Here is a 16,458-nt window from a genome sequence, read left to right on the forward strand (position 1 = left end):
CAAGATAAGGGACAGCGCTTTTGCCCGAGTCTTAGGGTGAGCCTAGGAGCCCCTGTTCTATCCGTATACCCCCGTGACTTATTTCCGTTATTTGCCAGATATTTTTGGATGGTATACACTATCTTTCATATCAAACAAATAATGCAATATCTTTTCTTGGTGGAAATAAAATACAATATAAACTTACACTAATGAAACTCACCTTAGCCTGTTGCAGAGCTATCTCCGCAGTCATTGGATCACACAGACCTGTTAATTGTGACTGTAGTTTGTGCTGACAATCCATTAATATTTCTTTTAAAACTTTCCGAGTGTCTAGGTACTGTTGACTGGGCTGGTGTTCCAGAGCTGGAAGGTTAAAACGACAATTGTTACATTATTTTATTTATACTTGACCCATTGTTCAATGTCTTCTCCTCCTAATGAACTGATATATGCAACTAATGACAAACCTTTTTGAAAGTTTTCAACTTCTCTTTCCATTTGACTTTTTACTCTCCCATAGTTACTGCTGATACCGGTTACGCTTCCTTCAAGAAAAGTAGGAGCATCTTGTTGGGAACCTAGTGACAATGCTTTTGATCTCAAATCTTCCACTTGTGTGTACAGCTCTCGAAATCTGTCCAGCCGCAGCTGTCAGGAAGAATATCATATTAGTATAACTAAACCAGAACGGTGGAAAGCTGTAACATTACACAAATACAGAACTACACCAAGGTATACATTTTATGTAATTTTACAATGTGATACTGTGAATGTTATAATATATAACAAATCTTCACCTATAACTATGTTTAGACAAATCTAATTAATACAGCAGACTTGAGCTTACAATGAATGGAACAATATGAAAACTGTTAAAGGGGTTCTCCAGGTTCGGAAAAAAAATAGTAATGACATCAATAAATTCTTGAATACCTAAAACCAGACTGGCTTGCAAAGTCTCCTTAAGGAGAATAGTGTTCCCCCGTGGAATTTTAGGGGCATTGCAGCTATAAGTCCCCTTACCTGGCAGCCAGACTGGCTTGCAAAGTCTCCTTAAGGAGAATAGTGTTCCCCCGTGGTCCCCACATAGCTTTCTCATGAGCCAGATCAGACACCCCCATACTTTGCACTGACGAGGGGCAAGCACCCCGAAACACCGTGTCTGCAAATTGGGATTCTGATCTGGCTTATATATCCTGAGTCATATTGCAAAGGATTGTCAAAAATCCACTTGTGACTTTTAGGATCGCTACTTCCAATAGGTGGCGCTGTGCTAGAGTTTGTCTCCTTTACTGGAGAGACAATTTGAATATTTCCCAGAGGGGCATTGCAGCTATAAGTCCCCTTACCTGGCAGCCAGACTGGCTTGCAAAGTCTCCTTAAGGAGAATAGTGTTCCCCCGTGGAATTTTAGGGGCATTGCAGCTATAAGTCCCCTTACCTGGCAGCCAGACTGGCTTGCAAAGTCTCCTTAAGGAGAATAGTGTTCCCCCGTGGTCCCCACATAGCTTTCTCATGAGCCAGATCAGACACCCCCATACTTTGCACTGACGAGGGGCAAGCACCCCGAAACACCGTGTCTGCAAATTGGGATTCTGATCTGGCTTATATATCCTGAGTCATATTGCAAAGGATTGTCAAAAATCCACTTGTGACTTTTAGGATCGCTACTTCCAATAGGTGGCGCTGTGCTAGAGTTTGTCTCCTTTACTGGAGAGACAATTTGAATATTTCCCAGAGGGGCATTGCAGCTATAAGTCCCCTTACCTGGCAGCCAGACTGGCTTGCAAAGTCTCCTTAAGGAGAATAGTGTTCCCCCGTGGAATTTTAGGGGCATTGCAGCTATAAGTCCCCTTACCTGGCAGCCAGACTGGCTTGCAAAGTCTCCTTAAGGAGAATAGTGTTCCCCCGTGGTCCCCACATAGCTTTCTCATGAGCCAGATCAGACACCCCCATACTTTGCACTGACGAGGGGCAAGCACCCCGAAACACCGTGTCTGCAAATTGGGATTCTGATCTGGCTTATATATCCTGAGTCATATTGCAAAGGATTGTCAAAAATCCACTTGTGACTTTTAGGATCGCTACTTCCAATAGGTGGCGCTGTGCTAGAGTTTGTCTCCTTTACTGGAGAGACAATTTGAATATTTCCCAGAGGGGCATTGCAGCTATAAGTCCCCTTACCTGGCAGCCAGACTGGCTTGCAAAGTCTCCTTAAGGAGAATAGTGTTCCCCCGTGGAATTTTAGGGGCATTGCAGCTATAAGTCCCCTTACCTGGCAGCCAGACTGGCTTGCAAAGTCTCCTTAAGGAGAATAGTGTTCCCCCGTGGTCCCCACATAGCTTTCTCATGAGCCAGATCAGACACCCCCATACTTTGCACTGACGAGGGGCAAGCACCCCGAAACACCGTGTCTGCAAATTGGGATTCTGATCTGGCTTATATATCCTGAGTCATATTGCAAAGGATTGTCAAAAATCCACTTGTGACTTTTAGGATCGCTACTTCCAATAGGTGGCGCTGTGCTAGAGTTTGTCTCCTTTACTGGAGAGACAATTTGAATATTTCCCAGAGGGGCATTGCAGCTATAAGTCCCCTTACCTGGCAGCCAGACTGGCTTGCAAAGTCTCCTTAAGGAGAATAGTGTTCCCCCGTGGAATTTTAGGGGCATTGCAGCTATAAGTCCCCTTACCTGGCAGCCAGACTGGCTTGCAAAGTCTCCTTAAGGAGAATAGTGTTCCCCCGTGGTCTAAAACTAGCAGATCACACTTGATTTACCCAGAGACGTAATCACTATGGTACATTTTTAGGGTCGCAATCTAGATACACTTACAGAAACGCATCGGTGTATGTGTGTGTGTATGTGTGTATGTCCGCTAAAGGAATCCTCACCGTCGCATGTACAATCAGGAAATTTTGCACAGACACTCCATGTGACTCAGGGAACGTTATAGACTATGTTTGGGCGGGAAAATTTAACCCTGCGCTTTCCAGTTACTCTACAAAAATCCTGCAGCCATTAAACTGAATGGAGCTGGGAGCTGCAGGCTATAAATAGCAACTGTCAGTGGTTGCTATAGGAACAAAATAAACTGTTAGTATAAGAAGTTTATGTGTGAGGTAAAAAGATGTCGGTGGTGAGACGGATAGGGAGAGACACAGACAGACAGACAGACAGAGACAGACACAGACGGGGAAAGAGACAGACGGGGACAGAGACAGACGGAGAAAGAGACAGACAGGCAAAGAGACAGATGGGCAAAGAGACAGATGGGCAAAGAGACAGATGGGCAAAGAGACAGCCCTGGAAAGAGACAGCATTGAAAAGAGAAAGCCCTGAGAAGAGACAGCTGGGCAAAGAGACAGACCGGGCAAAGAGACAGACCAGGCAAAGAGACAGCCGCCCAAAGATACAGACCGGGAAAGAGACAGCCCTGGAAAGAGACAGCCCTGGAGAGAGACAGCCCTGGAAAGAGACAGCCCTGGAAAGAGACAGCCCTGAAAGAGACAGACAGGCAAAGAGACAGAGAGAGAGAGAGACAGATGGGCAAAGAGAGAGAGAGAGAGACAGACAGATACAGAGATTGAGACAGATAGACTGATGCAAATATGGACAGATAGAAACAGATAGACAAGGAAAGAGACAGACATTGAGACAGACAGACAGCGACACACAGACAGAGACTCGGAGAGAGACAGAAAGACAGTTACTATCCCGGGCAACGCCCGGGTACTACAGCTAGTATATATTAAAGATAAAAAGCATTTTTTTTTTCAAAATAAAATAATACACATCTTGCGGTGTAATTAAAAAATAACTTTTCATGGGTATCACCCCTTGGCACATTGTATTTGCACAATTTTAAGAGGGGCACATGTAAAAACAAAGCACCATTTTTATAGGTTTAAAGAAACAAACTGAGTAGAATAAGCAATAAAAAATATCACCTTTAGGTAACACTCACACAAGTGTATAATTCGGAAGAGTGCAATCCAAGATAAAAAAGGATTGCACTCAGACCCATGTTTTTCAATGAAGAGTCAGTTATAAACAGAATGAGGGAAAAATCCCAGCATGTTGCGAATGGTCACATAAATCGGACAAGGCTCAACTATTCAGTCAATGGGCGTGAGAAAAAAAATATCAGGTGCCACATGGACCATCCTAGTGGCAGCCATTTTTTCCGGATACATTATACCATTCTACAGAATAGGACACTGTAAATGGTTCTGTAAACGATTGTAATTGAATAATAGCTACTGAGAAAAAAAAAACGGATTGCATACAGACAGCACACAGATGACAAGTGGGAAAAAAAAATGTCCTACTTTTCTGGATGAAAATCGGACCGATTTTTTTATGCTCTAGTGTGAGCGTACCCTTAGGATATGTGTCTATTTCAGGCAAATTCCACTAGGAACCCAACTGAAGAACTCAAACACTAAGAATAATGGACACAGGCACAGCAAATGTTCTGTGATTAATAACTTCTTTTACTGCTTAAAGCTCCAAAAGCCATGAAGCAGCTTAAGGCCCCTTTCACATGTACGTGAAAAATGTTTGAGTTTTGCATGGCCGTGTTGAAGGTAAATATGGCCTATCCGTGTGCCGTGACTTTGACACATGTGTGCTGTCCATATAACATCCAGCACATGGACAACTTGAACATCTATACTTACCTGTCCATTGTGCTGCTGTCTCCTCGCTGCTGCTGTGTGGAGTGAATATTCATGAGCATAATGAGCAGGACCCAGAAGCAGAGGCAGAGACAGCAGCGCTGGAGACTGGTGAGTACAGAAAATCATTTTATTTTAAAGACACGTGTTTTCTCCGGTATGTGTCACATTGATGTAACACAGATCACACCAGTGTGCAGGTCGTGTGACACCTGTGCTGTCAGAGAAAAACGGATTTGTCTCCGTGCGGAACACAAGGACACACGTGTGCTCCATATGGACACACGTCCGTGAGAAATCAGGGATCTGTGCACAGACCGTTTGATTTTAATGGGACTATGTATGTCCGTGTCTCCGGTATGTATGAAAAATGAAAATGGACGTCATATGTACCGGAATCACTGACCCGTGAAGGGGGCCTAAAGAAGTGACCTGACCATTTTTTGGCAGCTTCTGCTTGGAAACCACCACTATTTTATATATAGAACTAAAAACACACTGGGGTCAAAGCTGCTGCAAAAACAACAAAACAGAAGACTAAGATGCTTCAGGAAGAACACCATGGGCATTCTCCTGAAGTGTCTATTGCAGGTACAGTTAGGTCCAGAAATATTTGGACAGTGACACAAGTTTTGTTATTTTAGCTGTTTACAAAAACATGTTCAGAAATACAATTATATATATAATATGGGCTGAAAGTGCACACTCCCAGCTGCAATATGAGAGTTTTCACATCCAAATCGGAGAAAGGGTTTAGGAATCATAGCTCTGTAATGCATAGCCTCCTCTTTTTCAAGGGACCAAAAGTAATTGGACAAGGGACTCTAAGGGCTGCAATTAACTCTGAAGGTGTCTCCCTCGTTAACCTGTAATCAATGAAGTAGTTAAAAGGTCTGGGGTTGATTACAGGTGTGTGCTTTTGCATTTGGAAGCTGTTGCTGTGACCAGACAACATGCGGTCTAAGGAACTCTCAATTGAGGTGAAGTAGAACATCCTGAGGCTGAAAAAAAAGAAAAAATCCATCAGAGAGATAGCAGACATGCTTGGAGTAGCAAAATCAACAGTCGGGTACATTCTGAGAAAAAAGGAATTGACTGGTGAGCTTGGGAACTCAAAAAGGTCTGGGCGTCCACGGATGACAACAGTGGTTGATGATCGCCGCATACTTTCTTTGGTGAAGAAGAACCCGTTCACAACATCAACTGAAGTCCAGAACACTCTCAGGGAAGTAGGTGTATCTGTCTCTAAGTCAACAGTAAAGAGAAGACTCCATGAAAGTAAATACAAAGGGTTCACATCTAGATGCAAACCATTCATCAATTCCAAAAATAGACAGGCCAGAGTTAAATTTGCTGAAAAACACCTCATGAAGCCAGCTCAGTTCTGGAAAAGTATTCTATGGACAGATGAGACAAAGATCAACCTGTACCAGAATGATGGGAAGAAAAAAGTTTGGAGAAGAAAGGGAACGGCACATGATCCAAGGCACACCACATCCTCTGTAAAACATGGTGGAGGCAACGTGATGGCATGGGCATGCATGGCTTTCAATGGCACTGGGTCACTTGTGTTTATTGATGACATAACAGCAGACAAGAGTAGCCGGATGAATTCTGAAGTGTACCGGGATATACTTTCAGCCCAGATTCAGCCAAATGCCGCAAAGTTGATCAGACGGCGCTTCATAGTACAGATGGACAATGACCCCAAGCATACAGCCAAAGCTACCCAGGAGTTCATGAGTGCAAAAAAGTGGAACAATCTGCAATGGCCAAGTCAATCACCAGATCTTAACCCCATTGAGCATGCATTTAACTTGCTCAAATCCAGACTTAAGACGGAAAGATCCACAAACAAGCAAGACCTGAAGGCTGCGGCTGTAAAGGCCTGGCAAAGCATTACGAAGGAGGAAACCGAGCGTTTGGTGATGTCCATGGGTTCCAGACTTAAGGCAGTGATTGCCTCCAAAGGATTCGCAACAAAATATTGAAAATAAAAATATTTTGTTTGGGTTTGGTTTATTTGTCCAATTACTTTTGACCTCCTAAAATGTGGAGTGTTTGTAAAGAAATGTGTACAATTCCTACAATTTCTATCAGATATTTTTGTTCAAACCTTCAAATTAAACGTTACAATCTGCACTTGAATTCTGTTGTAGAGGTTTCATTTCAAATCCAATGTGGTGGCATGCAGAGCCCAACTCGCAAAAATTGTGTCACTGTCCAAATATTTCTGGACCTAACTGTATGCAGCTGTCTAAAAGACCACAAGTGTAAATACCCTTAGGGTGGCTTTACGCAGAGGGTTTTTGCTAAAATGCTGCATTTTTTTAGTTTTTGTTTCTGGTGTTCCGTACCTAAAAAACCCCTGCACCCAAATAAGGAAACCAATAAAAATAAGTTTTTGTGGCATTTTTCATTTTGATATGATTTTTGTGTCATTAGCGTTCTATAGACATTGAATTCTCTAGATATGCTATTTTTTAAGAGGTTTTTCTCTATGGGTTTCGGTATAGGACCTAACAAACCATAAAAACGCATATTAATGATGCATACAATTCTCGGATTTCTTGATACAAGCTAAAAAAAAGCTTAAATAAAACTCTGATTGCAAAAAACCTTAAAATGTAGGTTTCCAAAAATGTATAATGTTCTGCAGATATAGCAATACAAATGGTATATACTGTTTATTATTAGAGATGGGCGAGCACTAAATTGCTCAATTGCTCATTACTCAAGTCCAGCAGGTCAGCCGCTCTGAAAGGACTCAACTCAAGAAACGAGTGTAATGGAAGTCAACAATTGGGGCAGTTTGGTTCCTCCAAGATACAGCCAGCCATAGACAGAGCATTTCCAGGGGAAAGGAGAGGGGGTTTTTTATCTTTTTTTTTCTTGACACACTACATCGTAAAACATTATTTGTATCCCCCAGGAGAGCGACTCAGACATTGCAAATGGCTCGCACTGGGTTGCCGGCTCATCATTCAGTGAAGGGAGACGGCTTTTTGCTCTTGTTTCACGGACAACACATTCGAGCACCCATGATACTTGGCCGAGCACCGCGAGTACATGAGCACCCTGATGCTCAATCAAGTACCCAACAGTGGTGAACACACTCGCTCATCACTATTTATTAAGCATAGCTGCCAACTGTCTCAAGATATCACACTTTCAAGAGTGTCGAGCGTGTTCAGACCAAAAGAAGTCTGATATACAATAAAAAAACATCAAAACAACAACACAAACAAGGGGTGAGGAGAACACCAGGGACACAATAACAGTGGTGGGACCTGGTGCTAGTAAGAGGGTAGAGGGACACCTCCTGTCCTCAACTGTAGCTGTCCCTACACTCCTAGCCAGTCCCTATACAGTCTCTGCAACTATCTCCCAGCAGCACCCTGAGATCCTGGGAAGACCCTATAGATGCCCTGACTAGTGACAGGCCGGTGAGGTGCACTAGACCCAATGCTGCACTAATAAGACAAAAGGGTAGGGGAGACAAATAGGGGAAAAACTGCAACACAAAAGGACAAAGGTCAGCTTCTTGGAATGCTCCAACACAGCTCCTTCTACCAAGGGAGCCAATATATAAATGAGTTTGTATCTTCAGCAGGCATTGCTGGGTAACACCTCTACTTAAACCTGAAGCGCATGACTACCAAGCTACTGCAAGGGAGCCAATATATAAATGAGTTTGTATCTTCAGCAGGCATTGCTGGGTAACACCTCTACTTAAACCTGAAGCGCATGACTACCAAGCTACTGCAAGGGAGCCAATATATAAATGAGTTTGTATCTTCAGCAGGGATTGCTGGGTAACACCTCTATTTAAACCTGAAGCGCATGACTACCAAGCTACTGCAGCTGAAGCACTCAGCTAGGGACTGCTGGAGAAGCTGCTAGCAGCAAAACTGACATTAACCAATTAGCTACAAAAGGAAACGAAACCACATTTAAATGTAGATAGCCAGGTGGAGATAATGGGCTCCAGTCTGAAAACTGTCACTAGTCTCCAAAAACAGGGAGACGACCATGACACAAGACTCCTGAGCTGAAAGAGTGTGGGGTTAAACATGGAAACTCTGGGGTAGGCTGGTTTCATTCTCGCGAGGTGTGTAGTTGTTCCCATGAAGGATGAGGAGTAATTGGGGCAGGACTTAAACACCAAGAAAATGTTATGTGTACAAATTTACCTGTCTAGTCTCCTTAAGTGACTGCAGTGGAAGCTCCTGAGATGGTAATGGCTGGGTATTCAACCAGTCCTCCTCCAGCCTTAGCTTTTCTTCCAAATTATCTAACTCTTTGAAGTAAGCAGTGATGGAGTCCTGGTATAAAATTCCCTTATTAAGTTCTTGAATTTGGTTGTTGGTGTTGGTCCATTCAATCTTCAACTTGTCCAGAGATAAATTCAAGTCCTCTTCTGGTAGATCTTCTGTAACAAAACACATAAACGCATGATTTATTATATAGGATGATACCGGATGATTATGTGAAAGGAATATATACAATGTTGTAAGACTGAATAAGCATTGTACATAAAAAGCAAAAATCCCCCCAAAAGACATCTACTCAATAGGTACAGCAGGGGGCATTATAATCTATAGAAACACAGCAAAAACAACTACGGAATATCTAAGTTAGGAAATGGAATTTGGTTGAGAAGAGACATTAAATTTCTTTGAATGATACCATGAAAGGACTGAAATGCACTTCCTACATGAGAAGTACAATGGAAATGTAGTAAAACAAAATTAAAAAGGTTACAGACATTATCAATTCAGCAAGGCTCCAATGTACTGTCAGAAATAATACCGCCAAATGAACATACTGACACTTTATAGAAAATAAAATGTCACAGTTATACTAGGGACATAAAAAAACAATGCGACCGATCATAAAAATGCTACATACCAAGAATTCTTAAATGTAATCTACTCTAAAATTTGCATTCGACTTTTATGTGCCAATTGTCAACCAAAAAAATGCCACAAAAACACCAATAAAAATCCATAAACGTAGGTAAATACTGTGCATGAGTTTAGCCTTTTTGACATAAGGACAACAGAAAAACTGGAGCCAGATGAGAAAAAAGAATTCCAGTAAACGAATACAAGCCAAAATGGAAAAACCATAAGTATAGCCCATTTTCACAGTACCACCCTGTCTGACTTTATTGGTGGCCATGATGTCAGTCAGGATTTAGTTACTATTTAACCCAGTTGCATGTCTAGTTTTTCAATATGTGCTTACAATTAGCACACTGAAACTAGATAGTTACATCATCTCCAAATGTGCCCATCCCAATTCTAAAGATAAAAAAGTATATATCCAGGTGTAATGATCCTATTAGTTACCACAATTTCAGTACAGCTCAGACTCTGGTGCCACCTCGATATATTGAAGGATTGTTAAAATTACAATGTACAGGTTATAATTACTTTGCAGATCTCAGAGCACTCATAGTACGGAATATATCACAAAAAAAGTGTAGAATAACGTCCTCTTACTTCAGAGGACATTGCTCTCAAGCATCCAGTGCTGGTGGGCGATAACTTTACTTAGACCTTAGAGAGCACCCCTTAAATTTAATCTCCATTTAATTAAATTTAATCTCCATTAGAGCCCACCTAGGGACTTAGGGGTACTTTGCACGCTGCGACATCGCAAGCTGATGCTGCGCTATCTTTTGATTACTGGCGTAGCGGACATTATCGCTACGCCAGCTTCACATGCACTCACCTGTCCTGCGACGTCACTCTGGCCGGCGACCCGCCTCCTTCCTGAGGGGGCGGGTCGTGCGGCGTCACAGCGACGTCACACAGTAGGCAGCCAATAGCAGCGGAGGGGCGGAGATGAGCAGGATGTAAACATCCCGCCCACCTACGTCCTTCGGCATTGCAGCCGGGACGCAGGTAGGAGATGTTCCTCGCTCCTGCGGCTTCATACATAGCGATGTGTGCTGCCGCAGGAACGAGGAACTACATCGTACCTGTCGCTGCACCAGCATTATGGAAATGTCGGACCCTACACCAATGATACGATAACGACGCTTTTGCGCTCGTTAATCGTATCAAAAAGGATTTGCACACTACGATATCGACTGCGATGCCGGATGTGCGTCACTTTCAATTTGACCCCACCGACATCGCACCTGCGATGTCGTAGTGTGCAAAGCCCGCCTTACTCCCTGAGTCTCATATAGAAGGATTTTTGTGTACTCACCGTAAAATCTCTTTCTCTGAGTCTTCATTGGGGGACACAGGACCATGGGTTATGCTGCTGTCACTAGGAGGCTGACACTAAGTAAACAGAAAAAGTTAGCTCCTCCCCAGCAGTATAACCCCTGAGCCGGAGGCGGGCTCAATCAGTTTAGTGCACAAGCAGTAGGAGGAGAATCAAACCATTCTGGATAATACAGATAAAAACTATGAATAGTAGTCGTGTGACCAGTGGCCTGGGGAAATAGCCACTGAGGTAACCGACAGGTAATATATATAACAAATAACACAAGCAGGGTGGGTGCTGTGTCCCCCAATGAAGACTCAGAGAAAGAGATTTTACGGTGAGTACACAAAAATCCTTCTTTCTCTATCGTTTCATTGGGGGACACAGGACCATGGGACGTCCAAAAGCAGTCCCTGGGTGGGAAGAAAAACCATCACCGGAGATAGGAAGGTAACCGCTTCCCCGTCGGGCTTGCGCCAGACTTACAAGCACCTACGCTGTTACAGGTGTGTCACTGCCACCCGCAAACCTTACTCCAAGGCTGGCCGTTGCCGAAGCTTGGGTGTGAGCCTGGTGGAAACTAGTAAAGGTATGCCGACTAGATCGGGTGGCGGCCCAGGCAACCTGGACGGTCGACCTCTGTAGTCCAATCGCCCAAGGGGTACCCCTTGCTCGGTAGACCGCGGCGGAAGTCCGCCCTTCGTGCGATAGTCTTCACATATGGAGTAATGGATCCATGTGAAAATCTGGCCCCTGGCGCCGGCATGCGCCTCTTGGGACCGGGTGGAAGGGAGGACTGGTTGTCGGTGTAACTGAAAAGGGTGTCCTGCAGACATGTAAGACTGAGGGCTCGTACAAGTTCTGGAACGAACTAGGCCCCTTTCCGGCTGAGAGAGGAGACTAGAACCGAAAACCGAATACTAAACACCTCTTCTAGAAGGAAACAGCGAGCTGCCTTGGACAGAAACGAAGAGTTCTGGCCGGAGCCTCCCCCTGTCCTGCTGGAGGCGCTGGAAAACAAAAAGGGGGGAAGAACGACAAGAGGGCTGTCCGCCCTGATGCTGTCTGTAACAACGAGATGGCCACGAGGCGCCCACCTAACAAAAACAGGTGGAGCCGGGAGAAGAGGGGGTACCTTGAACGAACCCCTCACTGGAAAAAAGAATCCACGTTTTTAGTGAAACGATGAAACAGCCGAGCCAGATGGACGCTTCTCAGAGCGAAGGCTCTGATTGGATGACGGAAGCGAAAAGACTCCGAAAAAAACCGAAGCGAAACGGGCCGACACCTGGCCGATACAGGGAGGCGCGAGAGGGCCGCATTCGGATCTGACTGGAAGAATGCCAGCAAAAAGGAGGGAAGATGTAGTCCTCACCCACTGGGGGAGCTCTTTCCTAGTGGAAATAAATCCTGGAGGAGACTGGATTCCCGGCCCTCAACGTTGTCTGTAATCCTCTTGTCAACAGGCCTGACCGAGGCAGTACCCGGGATCCACTGGTGAGGCCGTCGAACTTGGGACCTTTGAGTCCTGGTAGAGGAGAGGGGCCCCGACACAGAGAACTTGGCGGTCGGGAAGGAGCCCCGGGGCCTCCGTGAGGAGTTGAGTAGGCTATGCGAACTATGCTGGCCTGGGTCACTCCAGAGGCATCGTTGCCATGGTCCATCCTGAGATCCCTCGAGACCATGGGAAGCTGCGGGAAGATGCAGGAGAACCTGAACAGGCCACACGACCGGTCGAGGGTGTCGTCACCTAGTCCAGAGCAGGTGGTACACTCGAAGCACTATTGACTTGAAAGTTGGAACGGGAGAACAATAAGTCCACGACTGGAGGTCTTCCCTCGTCCGTGAACTGACTGGTGACTTCCCTGTTGAGGAGCACTTTTCCTAAGGGAGATCTTTCCTACCGAAAAAATCGGCCGTCCAAAACGTCCATGCCAGGGATGGACTGCCGAGATAGCGTGTTAATGGACCCGTCCCAGGGCAAAATCTTCTTGGCCTCTTCCTTTGCCATGACACTCTCTGGGTCTACCTGGTGGATGATGCACGTCACCGCTGTGGCATGGTCCGACTGGAACCTGACTGGGCAAGGCCCGACCCAGAGAAGAATTGTAGCCGTGCTAACCGGATGGCCCTGGCTTCCGGAATGTTGAAGGGGAAACAACGCTCTAGGGCTGTCCCTCGGGACCGTGCCGAGGAAAAAGTGGGGGTCGCATACCCTAGCACGGGAGACTGGTGACGGTTGAGAATATCCTCCAGCGGAGGGAAGGGAAGCTTCTCAAGGGACGATTTCGAAGACTGGTCCGCTATGAGAAGATTGGCGGATCAACCGTGAAGACGGAACCTTCTTTGTCTCCGATCTTCAGTGTGGTCCACTGGAGAGAAAGGGATGAAATCTGGTACGTGCACCGTCGCTATCACCTGCACAGACTGCCGAGGGCTCGCATAGCCAAAACGGGAGCGGGTGGCAAGGGTACGCGGAACTCTGTGCCAGGAAGGAAACCATTCCTGCGTGAGGAATAGCTCCCCCTGAACGGGCCCGAAAAAAACCGTGCCTAAGGGATGATGGACCGAGCCGGGGTCTGGGAGGACTCGTTCCGGTATCTCAGCTACTCTAGTAGCGGACAGTGAATATGACGGTCTAACCCTCAAGCAAGGAACCTTGAAGGGAGAACCCTGGACCTCCCGGCCGTACTTGGGCGTAGAGAACCTAGCAGCCCTGTAGAGTAGGGTGCGCAGGGACAGAGATCCCTGTCAGCGCTCTTATAAAAAACTGGAACGGTCCACTGCCACGCAAGGCGGAAGGGCTGTTGGAGGGATAGAGGCTTCCTGACGAGAGCGGCGTGAACGGGCTGGGACCTAGTGTGAGGGGACGATCCTGATGCCTCTGGGTCGATGCAGGGAAAGGGATGAACCCTTCCCTTACGTAGACTAGGGGAGAGAAGTACTCTACCCTGACGTAGCCAAGGGGGGCCACTGAACTCGCCTATCTTCAGAGGGGCGTTCCCTAAAGTCAGAAGGGAAGTCAGTGACCTCCTAGATGCCGAATCTGCGTTCCTGATCCCGAGTCAGAGGTCTCGACGGGTGGACACACTGATGGTAGAGGCTCAGGCCGAGCGGCAGGCAGGCCCCAGGTATGTGAAGAGAGGGTACTCACTGAAGATGATAACCAATCCTGGGACGGCATAGGTGGAACTTGGTCCGCTGCGTATGGAGTTCGCTGATTCTCTGAGGGACGCCACGTTCGGGACGAGAAACCCGGAAGAACACAGGCGGGTCGACTACAGGGTGGGGTGCCCCTTCCATTTGGAGCCCCCTTTCTAGAAGGGGTAATGACAATACAAGGACTTACCACTGGTAAAAATCGAGGCCTGGGATTATCCGTGATAACGCAGTCACACGGCGAACTGTATTCCAATGAAACCGCAGGGGCCTGCCCTCTTCGTCTCTGCAAGGTGACTGCCCCCTCTCTCCAGAGCCCTACGGGGGAATGATAATGACCAAAAAACACGACTTACCGCTGGTAAACGCCGTGTCTGGTAGATGTCTGTGGTCAACGACTCCAGTGTAGCATGGCCATACTCTCCGAAAACCCCTTTGGAGAAGGGAATAATGACAATGACATGGCTTACCGCTGGTAAACGTTGTGTCTGGTGGTTGTCTGCGAACACGCAGTAACTCGGCGAACTCTGGATGTCCCCCGAGCACATCAAGGGTCTGCTCCAAACGCCCTAAAGGAGACCTGGGTGCACGAAGAAAAGAGGGGCTGTCCGTAGCCTTACGGCCTGACTCACCGTTTCTAGTCTGCTATTCGTCCTGCGCCAAAACATCCAGGTCCTGCTCGGAGTCCAGCGGAGGTGGAAAGCCTGGGCCATCACCCGGGAGGTCGGAAGACTACCGGAGGAAGGGCAGTCTGGACCTGGGGAATAAGGTGGAAAAAACTGGGGGTCCACGAAAGACGAGACCGGGCGGGTCCGCTTCTAGCCTAGGAAAAAGGTCCCTGGTACGGGACTCAACGCTGAGGAAGCTGGAGGCGGGCCCAGGAGAGCGGGAAAAAGCATCCACCGCCCCCACTGTGAAGCCTGGGGCTGAGCGGAGGGCGGAGACGGAGCGCCGGCGGCCAATAGCGATGCGGCGGGGGGCGGGCCTGTGACGCCGGAGACAGGGCCGAAGCCGGGGCCTAAATTTTGAGGCAGCCGGCGCATGTGAATCTGGAGACCGCGGTTCTACCCGCGGGAGCGGCGGCGCGGCAGCTGGTACCGGCCGAGCACTGCGGGTGTGGAGAGGACTCCAGCGCCGGATGGGGACGTGGCTGGGGCGCCCGGTGAGTAGGCCCGGACTGGGGCCTAAATTTGCAACAGCCGGCGCGGGGAAAGGTAGAGCCCGACGGTCCTACCTGCGGGAGCGGCAGCGCGCAGCAATGTCCGGGCACCAGCCGAGCCCTGCCTGTGTGGACTCCAGCGCCGGATGGGGGCGAGGCCGGGGTGCTCGGTGAGTAGGCCCGGACCGGGGCCTATACCTTGTAGCCGCCAGGGAGAAGGTAGGGGGAGTGTCCTACCTGGACGGCGGCGCCGCATCTGGCAGTGTGCAGGCGTGGAGCTCTGCACCTGTGTCTGCGTGCTCCGCACACCGGAGGGCTGGCTGCGGGCCGCAGAAGAAGAATGAGGCAGGCAGGCAGGCAGGGAGGTGGACGCCGGTGGGGGCAGGGAGCCCCCTGTAGTGAAGCAGCGCTGCGGGCCCGATAATCATCCAGACGCGCTGCGAGGTCCAGTCCCTGCTGTATGCCCCTTGCACCCTTTGGGGTGATACCGCAGGGTGAATAGGGGGTGCCCCGGAAGGAATAGCCCCACATGCCAACCCGGGAGTGGTACCGTGGCATTGGACGGGGGAGAGGGCCCGACAAGTCAAGCTTCTGCGACCCAGGGGAGTGGTACCCACACGGGCTGCGAGAGCTGAGTAGAGAAAACGATACCTGCAGAAAAAGAGAATTCCAACAGATGAGAGCGACGAGCGTCGCCGAGAGAAAAAATGAAAAAATATACGCAAAAAATCAAGTGGCTGAAGGGGGCCCAGTCGGCCCACATCAGCCTCCTACGACACTAAGCAAAAAACTGATTGAGCCCGCCTCCGGCTCAGGGGTTATACTGCTGGGGAGGAGCTAACTTTTTCTGTTTACTTAGTGTCAGCCTCCTAGTGACAGCAGCATAACCCATGGTCCTGTGTCCCCCAATGAAACGATAGAGAAATATGTTTTTTCATTCTTCTATCCAGTGGTCAGACTCTTCGCCAGGCCCGGGGAAATGGGTCTCAGCTAACTGACTGTCCGGTAAAGGTTCTCTTGGAAGCCACGTTAGGTATTATATCCATGTTACCATACGATAGTTACAAAACCATGGCGCTCAAGATTTTTCGTAGAGCATATATTTCCCCGGCAATTAAATCTAAAATGTCCCCATCCAGATTCCATCCCTGCCCTAAATGCATGCACTCACCAGCAAACATTTTTCACTGCCTATGGGGTTGCCCAAAGATACAGGAGGTCTGGCATCCACTCTCACAACACCTTACTAATACC

The 16,458-nt window shown here is 47.5% G+C and overlaps 1 protein-coding gene across 1 annotated transcript in view; it reads right to left on the bottom strand.

The window, feature by feature from the left end:
• The window catches only part of UTRN (utrophin), a 1,025,654-nt gene that overhangs the window by 724,956 nt on the left and 284,240 nt on the right, over nt 1–16,458 (bottom strand). The window contains exons 20-22 of the mRNA XM_075339520.1: nt 8,855–9,093; nt 453–633; nt 203–348 (exon numbers count right to left, since the gene is read on the bottom strand). Of these exons, the coding sequence (XP_075195635.1) occupies nt 203–348; nt 453–633; nt 8,855–9,093 (566 nt within the window). The remainder of the gene's footprint in view (nt 1–202; nt 349–452; nt 634–8,854; nt 9,094–16,458) is intronic.

The sequence above is a fragment of the Anomaloglossus baeobatrachus genome, chromosome 3, assembly GCF_048569485.1.
Source record: "Anomaloglossus baeobatrachus isolate aAnoBae1 chromosome 3, aAnoBae1.hap1, whole genome shotgun sequence".
Classification (NCBI taxonomy): domain Eukaryota; kingdom Metazoa; phylum Chordata; class Amphibia; order Anura; family Aromobatidae; genus Anomaloglossus; species Anomaloglossus baeobatrachus.